The sequence below is a fragment of the Mus caroli genome, unplaced genomic scaffold (assembly GCF_978045245.1).
Source record: "Mus caroli unplaced genomic scaffold, Mus_caroli_1 scaffold_20, whole genome shotgun sequence".
Taxonomy (NCBI): Eukaryota; Metazoa; Chordata; class Mammalia; order Rodentia; family Muridae; genus Mus; species Mus caroli.
In genome coordinates this window covers 35,926,767-35,943,621 of record NW_028227275.1, presented here as the reverse complement: position 1 = coordinate 35,943,621, position 16,855 = coordinate 35,926,767, and the positions used below count along the sequence as shown (strand labels likewise).

Sequence of the window (16,855 nt, the reverse complement as noted above, 5' to 3'; positions counted from 1 at the left end):
TGACATCATCCGTCACCTTTGCACAGAAAGCGCATTCGCTCTGAGGAGCTCAGCAACAGCATCATCTGGTGCTCCAGGAATGTCACTGGCTCATGAAAATTCTCCGTGGACCTCACTCTTGTGGCCAGCTCGTCCTTCTGACAGAGGGTTTATTCCACCCTTTCGCCTGTTTGGCTTTCAGTGTGCTCTGCACTTTGTCCCCTTCCTGCTGGCTGATGTGATCTTGAAGCTCAGCTACAGAGCCATCTAAGTTGTCCAGTTGTTCCAACAGAAGCTAACATGCTTTCTATGAGAGCTGACTTGCTCCACGATCCTAACAGAGCTGTAGAAGCCTCTAGAAAGTGCTTGAGTGTTGTCCTGGGGAAAGGGGTAGGGGTGAGCTTTTCCCTTCCTTTCCTTGCACTTCTAGATAAGGGATAGACTAAACTTAGGAAAAGCCAAACTAATGTGTTTTTATGCTGTGGCTTTAAATGTTCCTTTGGGCTAACCTGTTCTCCACACAGGAAATAAAGGACAGTGCCAAGATGGTGAGAAAAAAAAGAGTTCAATGTTTGATCTATGAATGGCTGCAGTTCCACAGTTAGTCCTGGACCTCGCATGAGTTTTAAACTAAGCTGAGGGCTAGGGATAAAGCTCAATGCTTGCCTAGCATGTGTAAGACCTTAGGCTGGACTTCCAGCACTGCAAGATGATAAACACATATATACACACACAGTCATAAGTATATAACTGGCATATTGCTGAATCTGTGGGAAGAATTAACTAATCAAGAGAATCCATCTGAAGGATGCTTTAAACTCTCTTTGGAAGGGTAACATCCAACTTTCTCCTTCTCTAAACTGGGATGCATATAAGTAAAAAACATCTCTTTGATTACATTTCTCCAAATGTGATTAAAAAAATAATAAGATTAGGCTCAGATGCCTTGCACATTCATGAGACCTCCAGTTATTACAGAACCTGTCAAAACAGCTTCATTCTTCATATGAGTGATTCCTGTCTACAATATGGACTGTCTTCTTACAGGCTCTTCAATAATGTAATTTTTACAATTTTCCTTAATACTAGCTTATACTATAAATTACATGAGCCTGTTGACCAGTTGACTAAGATTACTCTTCTCTGATACAAGCTCTGGATTACAGACCAGACATAGAGATCTTCCCTCTCAAAAGAAAAACATTATTCTCTTCTGTTCATTCTGTAAGAGATGCTAATCTGGCAAACACATTACTTAGCATTCTTGTTAGTAAGAAATATGGTGGTCCTTAGGAAAACAATGTTCTCAAAAACATTTTAGGCAAACTCACTCTACTTTTCTGGGAGTCAGTTTCATGGTCTGCAAAAAGGGATATTAGACCAAATTCTCAAAGGCTTTTTCTTCTGTTGTGTGTGCAGACAGTATCAACATAACCTTGAGCAGCTATGCTGGTGACACTTAAAAAGCTCTAGCAACGCCTTCAGAAGCACTGTGCAAAACAGTTGACTGGTGTTGGGTCATAGGGGACAGGTCTGTGGTGCCTGCTTACTGGGGCCAAAGACGAGAGTGGTAACAGCGAACCACACTGTCCAGTCCAGCAGGCCACTGCTAGAGTGACTTACACACCCTTCATCCAGCTGCTTCAAAGCATTTCCAAACCCTAGCTCATCACATTTCCTCCAAGCACAGCATTAAAGGATGATCAGTGGCTATCAATTAATCTAAAGATGAAAACTGGAGCACTCCAGGGTTTAAAAGAATTCTTTCAAAAGTCTACTGCATGGCAAAAGATCAAGATACAAGGTGTTCATCACAGCTCTATAATCAACGAAAGGGAGAAAATCACATAAATGCGCTTTGGGGGGCTATTATACACTGCAGCACATTCATTATATGAAGTAGTGTTCAGTAATTAAAATCATGATTATGAAGAATATCTAATAACATTGGAAATGGCTATAATTGAACAGTATTAGACACTAAAACACAATGAAATTGTATACACAGTTTGATTTTTAAAAAGTATTTATTGTAATGATGGAAAAGACTAAATGGAAATATGCTAAAGTTTTTACCATGGTTCACCTCACACAGGAATAATGAATGGCTGCTGTTTTCTTCTAAAGAATACTTTAGTGTTAAATACTTTCCTGTGCTTTTCAGCTATTCAGTGGTGAAAACCTGTGCACATTATACAGCTGTGGTCACGTATTACTTTCACAGTCATAATCATGTATAGATAGAATTATGTGAGAGCCTGTATTTGTATGTGAGAGAGAGATGTGGGGTGTGGTGTAGATCAGTTAGATGAGATGTTAGGAGAAAACTGGGAGGCTGTGCCGTATGATCTGAAGCCCCAGTGTTCAGAAAGCTGAGAAAGCTGTGGGAACTGCTGTAGAGAAGGCAGTGGGGTCAGGAGTATTGTTTAAATGTGCTAACTGAAAAAAGTCAATGTGGAAAAAGCAATGAAAAATAAAGTCAGAGAACTAGAGAATTTGCTCAGAGGTTAAGAGTTTGTCTTAGTCAGGGTTTCTATTCCTGCACAAACATCACCACCAAGATGCAAATTGGGGAGGAAAGGGTTTATTCAGCTTACATTTGCACAATTGCTGTTCATCACTTAAGGAAGTCAGGACTGGAACTCAAGCAGGTCAGGAAGCAGGATCTGATGCAGAGGCCATGGAGGGATGTTCCTTACTGGCTTGCCTCCCCTGGCTTGCTCAGCCTGCTCTCTTATAGAACCCAAGACTACCAGCCCAGAAATGGTCCCACCCACAAGGGGCCTTTCCCCCTTGATCACTAATTGAGGAAATGCCTTACAGTTGGATCTCATGGAGGCATTTCCTCAACTGAAGGTCCTTTTTCTGTGATAACTCCAGCTGTGTCTAGTTGACACAAAACTAGCCAGTACAGAGTCTTTGTTCCAGATGTGGAAGCCCAGGCCTTTAAAACTTGGGAGGCAGAGACAGGTGGGTGTTTATAAGTTTGAAGCCAGTCTGGTCTATATAGTTCCAGGTCAGCCAGGGCTGTCTCACAAACAAACAAACAAACAAACAAACAAACAATACATGTTGCTCTTGCAGAGTCATCAGGTTTGGTTCCAGTGCCTGCATGGTGGCTCTCAAGCATCCCTAATTCATTTCAGGGGAGCTGACACCCTCTTCTAACCTTCAAAAACAGCAGGCGTGCCCACAGAGCACACACATGCACACAGGCAAAATGGTCACATATAAATAAATCATAAAGAAAAAGATCCAGGTCTGGTAAGACCCACAATAAAAGTTTGGGAAACCATGGTAGGGAGGGTCCTGACACAGCTCTTTATATTTTTCCAAGATCCCTCTCTAGGAAGCAAAAGTGAATTGAGAGAGAACTGCTGTGTTAGAAAGATGCCTCAGTGGTTAAGAGCACTGGATGCTCTTCCAAAGGACTCACGCTCGAGTCCCGGCACCCACATGATGGCTCACAAGCATCTATTAACTCCAATCCCCGGGGCTCTAACACCCTTCTCCAGCCTCTGCATGCATCAGGCACACATGCATACATATATGCATACATATACATACATATCTACACAGACATATGTGTAGATAAAAACATCCATACACAGAAAAATAATAAGTAATTTTTTTTAAAGAATGAAAGAAGGAGGCTCTGTGCTCCAAGTGACAAGTGAAGGTGGTCTGGAGTGGAGAGAATGAGGATAGGGGGAGGGGAGAGGGGAGTGCACCTCTAGTTTGTCTGCTTTGTGGAAGAACCTGTCATTCGAATAGCCATTGTTAGTAAGTTCTCTCTTTTCCTTTCTATTCTTTTCCTTCCCTCCCTCTCTCCCTGTCTTTGGCTGTTTGAAATAGGGTCTCTTGCTATGTAGCCAAGGTTGACTTAGAACTTGCAGCAGGCCTCTGCCCCTCCCAAAACCTATTGGTTGATGCCTTTATTAGTCCCCTTGATGCTTTGGGAAGCCTAACTCTCCAGAAACAGAGGCTGTCAAAGCCGTACAGGTAGAAGCAAAGATGGATTCCAATCTCTGCTCTCTGGCTCCAGCACTAACCCTTTCTAAGATATCCTATCCCTGCTGTGCAATAAACACTAACCTGCTTATGGACATGGCTGCAGTGAGGATAAGCAAGAAGGAGCAATGGGCAGAGGAGTACATACTCCCTAGACAGACATGTTTATGTGTTTGTACTCGTGCATGTGTGCATTTGCGTGCACACACACATACACACACATTGATATATCACACACACAGTACATTAATATATCAGTGCCCACTCTTGATGGCACTTGTTCCTCGACTGCACTAGATTTACTCTGACTGATGAATGAGATCAGCAGGTCCACTGAGACAGCAGAGGGCAGAGAAGACGCAGTGGATGTTGGGTCTTCTGCTCTCAGTGGCTGACTCACAGAGGAATCCACCTCATCTCACAAGGCTGTGTGTGATCTTCTCATCTTAGAAAGTATTGGCTTGCACTCGGTACCTCTGTCTTGAAGGACACCCCACACACACACTGCGCCTGTTCTACACCAATCCTTTTGTTGTACCATGACCTGTCATCTGCATTCCTGGCTAGGCTGTACACACTTATTTGAAGCGCATTGAATATTCTGGCCATTGAAATTAAGTTTAGATTACTGTCTTACATTCCTTTTCATTTGAGTGTGAGAAGTATTCAGTGTAGACAGGAATAAGAGCCAACAAGAGGACCCGATAAAGACAGATTAAAACCAAGGGCAGAAATCCAGAGGTGAGTCAGGGAGGTGACTATTGTGTGAAGTCAGGATGGCCTAGAAAAGCCACACAACTCTACCAGCCTCTAGACTCTCACCCCCATCCTGTCTCCAGGGAGCACCCAGTTTAGAGAGACAGGGCCAACAAAGCATAGGAATTCTGTGCATTTGCCCCTATGACCTTTGAACTTTACACACAAAACAGCTCCTGTGTTCTTCAGAGTTCCAAATATTGATTTTCTTCTTGAATTACCTGAAAGCATTCCTTACTACAAGATATTTGAGTAGAAAATCCTTGGAGTTTGTTCTGTCTTGTCTTTTGATTTTTTTTTTTCAAGGCAGAATTGTGCTATGGGACCTCTGGCTGGTCTGCATTTCCTTCTGTACATCAAGCTGGCCTCAAACTCGCAGTGAGCCACTTGCCTGTGCCTCTTGAGCTCTGGAAATCGCATGTATTACAGTCCTACGCCCAGCTCAGAAGAATCCTTGGGTTGTAATTTCTTTCTGGATATGACATGTTCTTCTGAAGCCAAATACCTTTATTTTGGTGTTTCTCCTAGTGATTTCCTAGAATGTAAAAGTTCTAAAATATAGTGAGAAAAACCAGCCAAATAAAATGAGTTCTGAGGTCTAAATATTTGGGGAAAGGAGTAGAGAGAGCCCTTTTCCTTCTAAGGCAGTGTTTCTCAGCCTGTGGGTCTCAACTCCTTCCTTTCACAGGGGCCTCTTAAGACCATGGATGACATAGATGGTTACATTATGCATCATAATGGTAGCAAAATTACAGTTATAAAGTAGCAGTGAAAATAACTTTCTGGCTGGGGGGGGGGAGGGATTACTGTAATATGAGGAACTGTATAAAGGGTCTCAGCATTAGGAAGGTCAAGAACTACTGTTGTAAGGCATTCAGGCTACACAGTAGCCTGTTTATCTTAATTTGTCCCAAGCTTCCCCAGCATTTTGGCTACCCCGCCACCTTCTTTTCTCCAAATACCTGTTAACACTACGTAGCACTAGGATTAGAAAGAGTAGAGCAGACTGGAGAGTACAGGCATAGGGGGCAGTGTTAACCACCTCAAAGCTAATGGACTAGGCCTTATTCTGAGATGGGGACGGGAGGGGGTCAGGCCTAGTTCCCAAATCTGGCTTCTCTCTAATGTGCTATCTACTTAGCTCAGAAATCTGCACGTTTTGAAACACTTAGAAATCTCATCTCATCCTCTTTCCAGACCAGGGCAGGGATTCTGAACATGAGCTTGCCTCTCCCAGTGGTTCACCAGGATTAAGTTTATAACACGACTTTCTGTGCTCATTTGATCCAAAGTGACTTCTGTGGGGCGCTCTTCACAGTCCACCAGAAGCAGGTCCACTCAGCTATTCATTCACATCGCACGTGACTACTAAATTCATGAAGTCTTTTCTAGTGAAACATACTTTACATTTCAATGTAGACCCAATTGGTAACATTAATAATTTAATAATATATATTGAGAATGAAAAATATGCTAAGTCTTTAAAGAAATTTATTCAGATAGTGTGTGTGTCTATATGAACATGTTAGTGTAAGTGCATGCTCACTGAGATGAAGATGAAGAAGATGATGTCAGGTATCCTCCAACTATTCCACAGAGGCAGGGTCTAGTTCTCAATCGAGAGCTCAGATCTGCCAGGCTGGGAGCCAGCAAGCTGCAGAGAGCCTCGTTTCTCTGCCTCCCCCTCAGACATGAGGTTACAAGCATTCTCCAGGTGCCCAGTTTGTTGCCTGGATACTGGGATCCAAACTTTGTTCTTCATGGTTGTGATTCAAGTGCTCTTAACCACAGAGTCACTTCTCTACACAGACGCATAAAAATGTAAACAGAGACAGCCCAACAGCATTTGTCATTATCTCAAAACAACATAAGGGATCACCACAGTAGTATGGACATGGGTTGCAGAAGACACCTTGGGAAATAGCAAAGCCATATTGCCTTCCGGATGACTCCTCATCTCATCAGTCATTTCCAGCAGGAGACACTTTATGGCAGCGTAGCATTACCTACTTTTAGTGTGACCCAAACCCCGTCGAATGCTTGTCTTCTGCATCTGCTAATACGAGGTTCATGTCGCAGCTGCCGATACAGCCCTCTGTCCTCATAGTCACCTGCTCATAGAGCAGCTCCTGAACCTGAGGTCTGGACTATGGTTGTTGAGCTGCACCATCTCCTGCTCCTGTGGTCCTGGCCATTGTAATACCATGGTGGTGTCTCACAAAACCCATGCAGGTCTGCCGCCACCTTAGAGAGCAACTTCTGGACTGAAACAAAAGCTGAAGTGAACTCCAGACATCGACTGCTGAACATTGACCTCTCTTTTTTCCAGAAACCTTCTGTATGTATACCCCCAGAGACTGAACTTCGCTAATAAGCTAGCATCTGCCCGGAACATCACAATAAAGATTCAGTTTATGTGCGGAGAAGACCCCAGCAATGCTATGCCAGTAAGTAGATGGGTAGTGTTTGCCTCCAGTTGGATGGGCTGTGCTCCCTCTGCCAGGTCACAGGGATGAAATCAAGAGTTGCTCAGCATACAGAGTACGTCTACCACACACCCAAGGTCTCTTGGTGATGCTAGGCCAGGGCTTTACCAGTGAGCCACATCTGGCTCAATTCACAGAGTATTTTGTTCCAGCCTAGCCTACTCAACACATGCAGGAACCTTTCTGGCTAGTGCAGAATTGTCCACAGGACCATGGTAGGGAAATAACACCAGTCTTAAGTCTCTTCCCACATTATGCCTTTGTGAGGTGCCACACCTTGGAGGTGATGGTCATTTTAAAGGACTAAAAGGTGGTGTGGGGTCTCGCCACATTGCCCACAGAGCAAGGCCATTCTAACACTGAAGAGTTAGAGGGTGGCTTGGTGCTCACTCTTTGGCTGAATTTCTTTGACATATGCACTTAGAGCCATGCAGAACAGATATGAAGCAAAGCCTGGTGATAATAAACATACCAGCGCAACGCCTTTGGGAAATGGACTTGTATCCTGAGTCAAATTATAAATTAATAATACATACTAGAAGAGTATTACCAAAGAGGCCTCTAACACCAGAATTTCCTAGTAAATGACATGGTCGATTGCTATTACTATTCACACACATCCTGAAATTCAGCTAATATTCAGCTGGGGTTGTAGCTACTGAGAACATTTTTTTAGCATGTGTGGAGGTCCTGGGTTTGATCCACTGCAGCACATGGGGGGATGGGGAGAATCCTTATGTATTAAGTGGGAGAGGGAGAGGTTTGGGCTTTCTCCCTCACATCCTTTTCTGGTGGAAGTAATTTCTTCCTTCCCCAAGTATCTACTTCCTAGAAAGTCCACCCTCTCTCCCACCTCTTCACTGATGCAAGGTGACCTCTTGCGACAGTGGTGGGAAAGGCAGAAAAGAGGATGCTTGGAAGGAGAGAGGTCTGGAGGAGTTGCCTAGTCCTCTCTGCCCTAGCCCTGGCAGGCCACCACTCAGGCTTCCAAGTGTGTATGTGCACATCCTGCGTGTGGCCAGCGTTCTCAGCCAAGGGACAGTGGTGGTAAATGTAAGCCAGTTCTCCACTCACCAAGCCCTGGGCCAGGCCTATGGTTGCTGCAAGTTCACTAGACAGATCATGTACCATCGGGGCTGCAGCAGACTCCATGAGCTTCTGCATACAGGTGGCCAGGGCAGTGGAGGCTACAATCACTCACATGGCTAAGTCCTTGTCTGGAGGGGAAAAGATGCTGGTGTCTCACTGGAAACAAATGAATGTGATGTCATGTATATCCATGCACAGAGGCAGTAAAGAGACCTCTGGCTTTCCAGTCTCACTAGCCTGTGCCCTTGGTCACTCATTATCCCCTTAAAGCCTCAGTTTACCCTTCACCCCACTTCTGGTCCTTATGGTTGGACCAGTGATAGGACTTAGCCTTAACTTATAAACTACAGCTCTGGAAGAGAAGTGTCCTGTTGGTGTGGTAGCACATGTTCATAGAGCCCCAAATTCCTCTTAACTTTGTTCCTTCCATGTTGACAAACAGGTCATCTTTGGCAAGTCCAGTGGGCCTGAATTTCTGCAGGAAGTATATACAGCTATTACATACCATAATAAGTAAGTATATTTCAGAGTCCTGAACATATACTACAACCATTTCTGTATTCCCTAGATTTTCGGTTTTTAATTCCACAAGTGCTTTTTCCAATAGTTTTTGCAACATGGCCACAGAGCAGAGGATTTTACGCCTGTTCTGTGTTGCTAATGCATAATTTTTATCAATGACTAAGGCTTTGATAGAAGATATCTATCTAATATAACTCTATTTACAAAATGATGATAGGGACACTTTTATAATGTTAAATAAAGAAGAGTATTTTCTCACTTGGTCTGAAATCCAGAGGGCCAGAAATAAAGCCCCAACTCTCTATGGTCATCTTGTCATCTGCCAACCAAAGGAAGAATGGTATATTCAATTCTGTCAGTAAAGTGAGTCACAGGACTGGCTATCTAACCTCGTTTACACATCACAGGGGAGGAGGGACATCCCTGTGGGTTTCACCCTGACCTGATAACCAGACTCCTCCAGGGGCTTCCTGTGAACCTTGGCCAAGCTTGTCGAGGAGACTAAGTGGGTGATGTTATGAAGCCTTAGCACAGTCCACCAATGAGACAGCCACACACCAGGCCTGTTGTTGAGGCTGAGATCATACTCAGAATCCCATCCTCCTCAGACTGACTTGTGTTTCTCTATCATGTAGGACAAGTCCTTTCTGTGTAACAAAGCCGTGACAGTTTCATGTAGGTGGAATGTTTCTCATAGTATCAGCATGGCCGCAAGGCCTTATGGCCAAGGGGCAGGATAAAGTGAAATAAAAAGCCCCACAGCATGCAAGGCACATGGGAGCAGAGGGTCGGCAGGCAGCAGGGGCTCCGTCTCGCACCCAGGGGCTCATCCTTTTGCTGAGAGTGATCTGCCTACAACGTGCATCTGATACAGGTCTCCTGACTTTTACGAAGAAGTGAAAATTAAGCTCCCCGCCAAGCTCACGGTGAATCACCATCTCCTCTTCACCTTCTACCACATCAGCTGTCAGCAGAAGCAAGGGGCCTCCGGAGAAAGCCTTCTGGGCTACTCGGTGAGTCGCTGTCAGCGAGCTGCTTCCCCCTGCGGTTGCTGGTGCGCGCCAGCCAGGGTCCCTGCAGAGGCCGTGTGCAGTCTGCTCACTTGCTTCTCTCCTGGGGCTGCCAAATACGTGGTGCATATTACAGCAGAGAGTAGAAACAGCTTTACCTAGAGAATGCCAGGCTCCTCCCGTGGAAAGCTGGTGGGCGGTAAATCTCTAAAGAGCATTTAAGAAATGAAGCATTACAATATCTGTTATTTCCAAATTTAATGTAAGTGCTTCACATGTAGAATTAGCTCTTTTGGTGGGGGGAGGTTTTTTTTTTTTCCTTTAAAAACCATGTAAAGTAAATGAACATTGATAATCAGACAGGAGCTGGCAGTGGCCAGAAATTAAAAATGCTACTGCGTGGGCCCAGAAAGCGGCAAATCATTGGCCTTACCATCTCAGAAATGCTCAGGGAATTTACAACTCAGGGAACGGGACGCAAACTGCTGCCAGGAGACCCGGTCAATATCTAATCATTGTTTAGTTTTGTTTGCTGGCTGTGAGCTAGATAAATCTCCCAAGTTGTGTGCAGCCGTAAAGCCCTCTCTGCTCTTGACACCATCTGTTTCAGTGGCTGCCGATTCTCTTAAACGAACGTCTTCAAACCGGATCCTACTGTCTGCCCGTTGCCTTGGAAAAACTACCACCCAACTACTCCATACATTCTGCTGAGGTAACCAGCGCTGCCTGGCAGCTGCTTCCGGTCCTGCTATGGTCTGGGGTTCCTTTCCCACACCCACTTCCCATTCCCGAGGATGTTACTCACTGGGTTCTCCAGGGCTGTCATCTCCAAGCACACTGTGTTTTTCTGAGAGCATGTTGTTCCGACAGGATGGGAGGAATATCTTGCTCATTTAGACGTCACCACACCAGAATGTTCTGTAGGTGCAACGTGCACCTGTGCTGCATGGAGTTAGCTGCGCTGCACAGGGTTAGGGTTCTGTAGATGGGGAGGCAGGGTGACCCCACTTGTGACAGACACCGTACTTGTCAAGAATCCTTTCAGAATGTTTCCAGGCCTGTACCAGCAGTTCCTCTTGTGGTCACAGCCAGATGGATGGACTGTAAAGATGCCAATGCCAGAGCCAGTGCCCTTCCTGAACTGGCTGTTCCTCTGGCTTTTGCAGGCTGTAGCGATACCCCAGTCTAAAGATAGTCAGTCCCATGTCTCCTAGCTCTGTATCACATTTCTCCACCCATTAGCAGAGGTCTGCATCAATGAGTAGTGTTTTTAAGCAGATCATCTTACTCATAAATATTTTATCATGTATCTTGAAGACATGACTCTTTCTATCACAATACAATCAGAGGACCTTTATATTTAATGTAATCTTGAATATCAAACTATCTCCATTCCATGACCACCTTTCCAGTTCCCCACCAGGAATCATGTTTTTATGCTCATCTGAATTGGGGCTCAGATCACTCATCGTTCTTCCTTTAATTCTTTTGGGTTTTAAGTTGAAGAAATTTCCAGGACCTTGAGTTTAGATAGACCCTTCATGGTCTTTCTTCCCTGCCATTTTCTGATACCCTCAGGTTGGCCCTTTCCCTTTGTTTTAGACTAAAGCTGTTCCCTTTGACACCACAGGCTAGCTTAAGGATGGAGATATTCCGGCTCATCTTTATGCCCTAGTCATACAGTGTCTCGCAGTAACCCCTCACAACAGCTTCTGCAGAGCCAAGCAAGGTGGTGTGTGCTGTAATCCCAGTCTGAGTGAAGTTGGGGCAGGGAGATCATTGAGTGTAAGACCTAGTGAGCCATTGTTAAAAAACAAGAACAAACAAGAAGACATACACACACACAACTGATTTTCAATGTTTAAGCTCCACCTTCCAATTTAATAGAACTCCTGTATTGTGTGGTGTTTTGTTTTGTTTTCAAAAGCATGGATAAAACCTGAGTTTGTGTTGTTGCTTTGTTGAATTTTTTTAAATGTTTTTTTAAGACAGGGACTTAAAATATATATAGCCTAGGCTGCCCACAAATTCACCAAGTAGCCAAGAACGACTGTGAACTCCCCTGATCCCCCTGCCTCTGCCTCTCTACAAGTATGTACCACCATGCCAATCTCAACCTGAGCTTTAAGGCAAATCCAAATTCCAAATAACAACTGAATGAGTGTAGTCACACTGCTGGCATGTAATGAGTGTGGTCACACTGCTGGCCTGTAATGAGTGTGGTCACACTGCTGGCCTGTAATGAGTGTAGTCACACTGCTGGCATGTAATGAGTGTGGTCACACTGCTGGCATGTAATGAGTGTGGTCACACTGATGGCATGTAATGAGTGTGGTCACACCTCTGGCGTGTAATGAGTGTGGTCACACTGCTGGCATGTAATGAGTGTGGTCACACTGCTGGCATGTAATGAGTGTGGTCACACTGCTGGCATGTAATGAGTGTGGTCACACCGCTGACATGTAATGAGTGTGGTCACACCACTGGCATGTAATGAGTGTGGTCACACCACTGGCATGTAATGAGTGTGGTCACACTGCTGGCATGTAATGAGTGTGGTCACACTGCTGGCATGTAATGAGTGTGGTCACACTGATGGCATGTAATGAGTGTGGTCACACCTCTGGCGTGTAATGAGTGTGGTCACACTGCTGGCATGTAATGAGTGTGGTCACACTGCTGGCATGTAATGAGTGTGGTCACACTGCTGGCATGTAGTACAAAGCCCATGATAAAATGTTTATCTTCTGATTCTCAAGGGTAAAAGGAAGTCCACATCTGACTCTAAAGTGCAGTGGACATTAACTGAGCTGGTGCTTATCCAGCAGGAAATAGCGCTAAAGTAAATAGTAGCTTCTTTTTCCTACCTATAGATTCACCCTCAGCCCCTCCCATTGCTGTTCCCTGTCAAATACAGCAGTAGCAAGTGGCTAGCGAGCTCTTGAATGGGCTAGTTCTGACGCAGAACTGTCAGTGTAAAATATGAGCTGAATTTCAAAGACTTGGTATTGAAAAAAATCGATTTTTTTATTAATAATTTATATTGACCTGTCATTGAGGAAATAGGCCATACTGTGTTAAATGAGACAGTCTGCTGAAATTGCCCTCCATGTTCTTTAATGTGGCCTCCCTAAAACTTAAAAAATTTTGAGGACCAGTGAGATGGTTCAATGGGTAAGGTGCTCGCTACCAAGTCTGACGACCTGAGTTTGATCTTGACGTTCATGACCCACATGGTAGGGGGAGAGACCCAACTTCCTAAAGCTATTCTCAGGCCTCTATGTGTGCATATACACATGCATGTTCTCTCTCTATAGCCCCCTCGCTCCAATGAAAAAGTAATGTTGATTCCCGTTGGGTTTCTATTGAATGTCACTCCTCCAGATCACAAATACGAACGAACTCCAGTGTCTACAGGAATCCAGCAGGGCACATAAGTGAGGCTGGTCCTGGTGGAATGTTTCGCTCTGGGGGTTGTACACAGGTTTCAAAGGCTATGGCTGCCTCTGCTCCACAGACTGGCACCGTGCTGGGAGATCTTCCAGCTCTCAAGTCAGAAATGAGCCTGTTGGGGCTGGAGAGATGACTCAGCAGTTAAGAGGTCCTGAGTTCAATTCCCAGCAACTGGGGTGACTCACAACCATCTGTAATGGGATCCAATGCCCTCTTCTAGTGTGTCCAAAGATAGCTGCAATGTACTCATATAAATAAAAAGTAAATAAATCTTTTTTTAAAAAAGAAATGAGCCTGTTATATGAACGTTGCTGGCTTTTAAACATTAACAACCCATTCACAACAGGCCCAATACCCTGTGGGCCAACTAGAGCTCTGTGAGCTTGGGTTCCAGCTTGTGCCATTCAGAGACGTCCATCCATCTCTGCCCCCTTGCCTATCCTTGCAAGCATAGCATGCTTCCCGCCATCATGATGAAAGAGGCGCAACTCCCATGCTAGGCCCCCTTTGCTCCAGCATCCTCTCATCTCTCTAGAGGAACATAGTACCGATGGGAGGTTGAGATAGGAGTTATTTCTAAGGCCTAAGGAGTAGGTATCGGTGGTAAACGAAATGGAGGATGCATAACGAGCACACAGGAGCCAAGCAAGACTGCCACTTGGAAACACTTTGCTAAAAGGGAAGTCATTTCTGGCATTCAAACCCATTCGAATTCCCAGTCTCTGTCCTGATATCTCTGATTGATAGGAAGATCACATGACTACATTCGTAGCCTCAAAGACCTTCGGTGTTGAATAAGAGGTTAGAGGTAGATTACCTAGCTAACTCTTCCACCATTTGAACAAATGCTAAGGCCATGTGTGTGTGTGTGTGTGTGTGTGTGTGTGCTTATCAGTGTGAAAATAACAAGTGTAGACTTGAACTTGAGACAAAGGCCTCTGACTCCCAAGTCTAGCTATGGACGTTCTCCATTTGTAGAGCCTTGCCATTCCTGACATGTTGCTTGTACCGCTTGCTAACAGTTGAAAAGGGAAATTGCATTGCTAATCTTTCTTTCCTCTCTCTTTAACACAGAAAGTCCCTTTACAGAATCCCCCCATTAAGTGGGCCGAGGGCCATAAGGGGGTATTTAATATCGAAGTGCAAGCTGTTTCTTCCGTTCACACCCAGGTAAGGGACATCGAGGCCTGCCACCGTCCGGGTTAGCCATCTGCTTTGTGCTCTCTCTTGACCATGTGATACCTAGTACATCACCTTCCTACAGCATGAGTTGGAGCCTGGTGTATTGTTTCTTTGATTAATAGTTATCAAAAGGTCCTATTTTGTATACCACATTCTACAAATAAGCCCACTGCCTTTGCTGGAAGCATCTGAGATTTCGAGTTCTAATCCAGAGCACTGGCTAAAGGATTGCACCAAGCTCCTGGGTGGATGGTGAAAGAATAACACCTCCTGAGAGTCTTCCACCCTCTGCCCTCCCAGGATAACCACCTGGAGAAGTTCTTCACCCTTTGCCACTCCCTGGAGAGCCAGGTGAGCTTCCCTATTCGAGTGCTGGACCAGAAGATCACCGAGAGCACGCTGGAGCACGAGCTGAAACTCAGCATCATCTGCCTCAACTCCTCCCGCCTGGAGCCCCTCGTGCTCTTCCTCCACCTGGTGCTCGACAAGCTGTTCCAGCTTTCCGTGCAGCCCATGGTCATTGCTGGCCAAACAGGTAGAGGCCTGTGGGTAGGGAGGAGGCATGGCTAGATCAGGCGGGTGGGTGGGTGGGCAGGCAGGCAGACAGGCAGCAAGCGGGCAGACAGGCAGATGGGCTATAGATAGGCAGACAGACTGGCTGGCAGGCAGGCAGGCAGACAGGCAGGCGGGCAGGTGGGCAGGCGGGAGGCAGGCAGGCAGATGGGCAGGTAGGCAGACAGGCAGAAAGCAGGCAGGCAGGCAAGCAAGCAGACAGATAGGCAGGCAGGCAGGTAGGCAGACGGGTGGGCGGGCAGGCAAGCAGATAGGCAGCAGGCAGGCAGATGCACTTTGCCTAATGAATCATGGCTATTCACAGACCCACAAATGCTGGGAGCAACGTTTGCAACATTTGACATGAAGACAGGTCCGGTACTGTTTTGTCAGACTCCCTACACGTTTACAAAAAGGAAGAAGGGCTGGAGAGATGACTTAGTCGTTAGAAGCACTTGCTGCTCTTGCAAAAGGCCCAGGTTCAGTTCCCAGAACTCACACGGTTCACACTGTGTGCAGCTCCAGTTTAAAGGAACCTGATGCCCTATTTTTTTTCAATTTTTTATTAGATATTTTCTTCATTTACATTTCAAATGCTATCCCGAAAGTCCCCTATACCCTCCCCCCGCCCTGCTCCCCTACCCACCCACTCCCACTTCTTGGCCCTGGCATTCCCCTGTACTGGGGCATATAAAGATTTCAAGACCTAGGGGCCTCTTTTCCCAATGGTGGCTGACTAGGCCATCTTCTGTTACATATGCAGCTAGAGACATGAGCTCTGGGGGTACTGGTTAGTTCATATTGTTGTTCCACCTATAGGGTTGCAGACCCCTTCAGCTCCTTGGGTACTTTCTCTAGCTCCTCCATTGGGGGCCCTGTGATCCATCCAATAGCTGACTGTGAGCATCCACTTCTGTATTTGCCAGGCACTGGCATAGCCTCACACGAGACAGCTATATCAGGGTCCTTTCAGCAAAATCTTGCTGGCATATGCAATGGTGCCTGCCTGACGTCCTCTTTTGACCCCCACAGGTACTGCACTGACATGGCACGCATGCATACACGCAGGCAAAACGCTCATACACATCCAAAAATGAATAAAATAAATATTTTCAAAAGTGTTTTTGAAAGAAAAGCAGGGAACTAGAGGGATGAGAAAGGAGAGAGAAAGAACATTTAGATGGGCTCTTAGGGCTAATGAGATGCTCAGCAAGTAAAGATGCTTGTCTCTAAGCCTGAGCGATGCCATGAATTAGATGCTCGAGATCCACATGGTAGAAAGAGAGTCCTGGCTTCTAAAAGTTGTCTGAACTCAAGATTTGCCCCATGACACACGAACACACACACACACACACACACACACATTAAAATGTTTTCAAATGTTTGTGGTTCAGGTACTTGGTGGTGAGACTTGGGGCTCACTGACCAGGCCTGAATCAAAACAATATGGTGGAGAACAATTGAGGGCGATCTGCCGTCAGCATCTGGCCTCTGCATACACATGCACACAGGCACGCACGTACACAAATATGCACATGAAGACACTGAAGGACTTAGTCAGCAGCCATTCATTTGGAACCTGCTTCTGCTCTGTCTAGTACTATGGAAGGCACAGTATGGGAAGGAGGAGGCACAAATGATTGTGAGAAATGCACTAGGCCTGGGGATGGTCTCCAGCCTTCATAGGGAGGCTACATTTACCACCAGGCATAGCTACAAAACGATATAGTTTGGCTTCCTATCACTGTGGGGCATTGCGGGCTTCATACAGGAGTCTGAGCATGGAAGGGTGGTCTGACTTTATGGTCAGTGTAA

The 16,855-nt window shown here is 45.6% G+C and overlaps 1 protein-coding gene across 2 annotated transcripts in view; it reads left to right on the top strand.

Annotated features, from left to right (window-relative positions):
• Dock8 (dedicator of cytokinesis 8) overlaps positions 1-16,855 on the top strand; it is a 204,080-nt gene that overhangs the window by 112,990 nt on the left and 74,235 nt on the right. For both annotated transcript variants that reach the window (XM_021151299.3, XM_029472365.2), the window contains 6 exons: positions 7,076-7,193; positions 8,764-8,834; positions 9,718-9,856; positions 10,464-10,565; positions 14,381-14,476; positions 14,789-15,023. In XM_021151299.3, the coding sequence (XP_021006958.1) occupies positions 7,076-7,193; positions 8,764-8,834; positions 9,718-9,856; positions 10,464-10,565; positions 14,381-14,476; positions 14,789-15,023 (761 nt within the window). The remainder of the gene's footprint in view (positions 1-7,075; positions 7,194-8,763; positions 8,835-9,717; positions 9,857-10,463; positions 10,566-14,380; positions 14,477-14,788; positions 15,024-16,855) is intronic.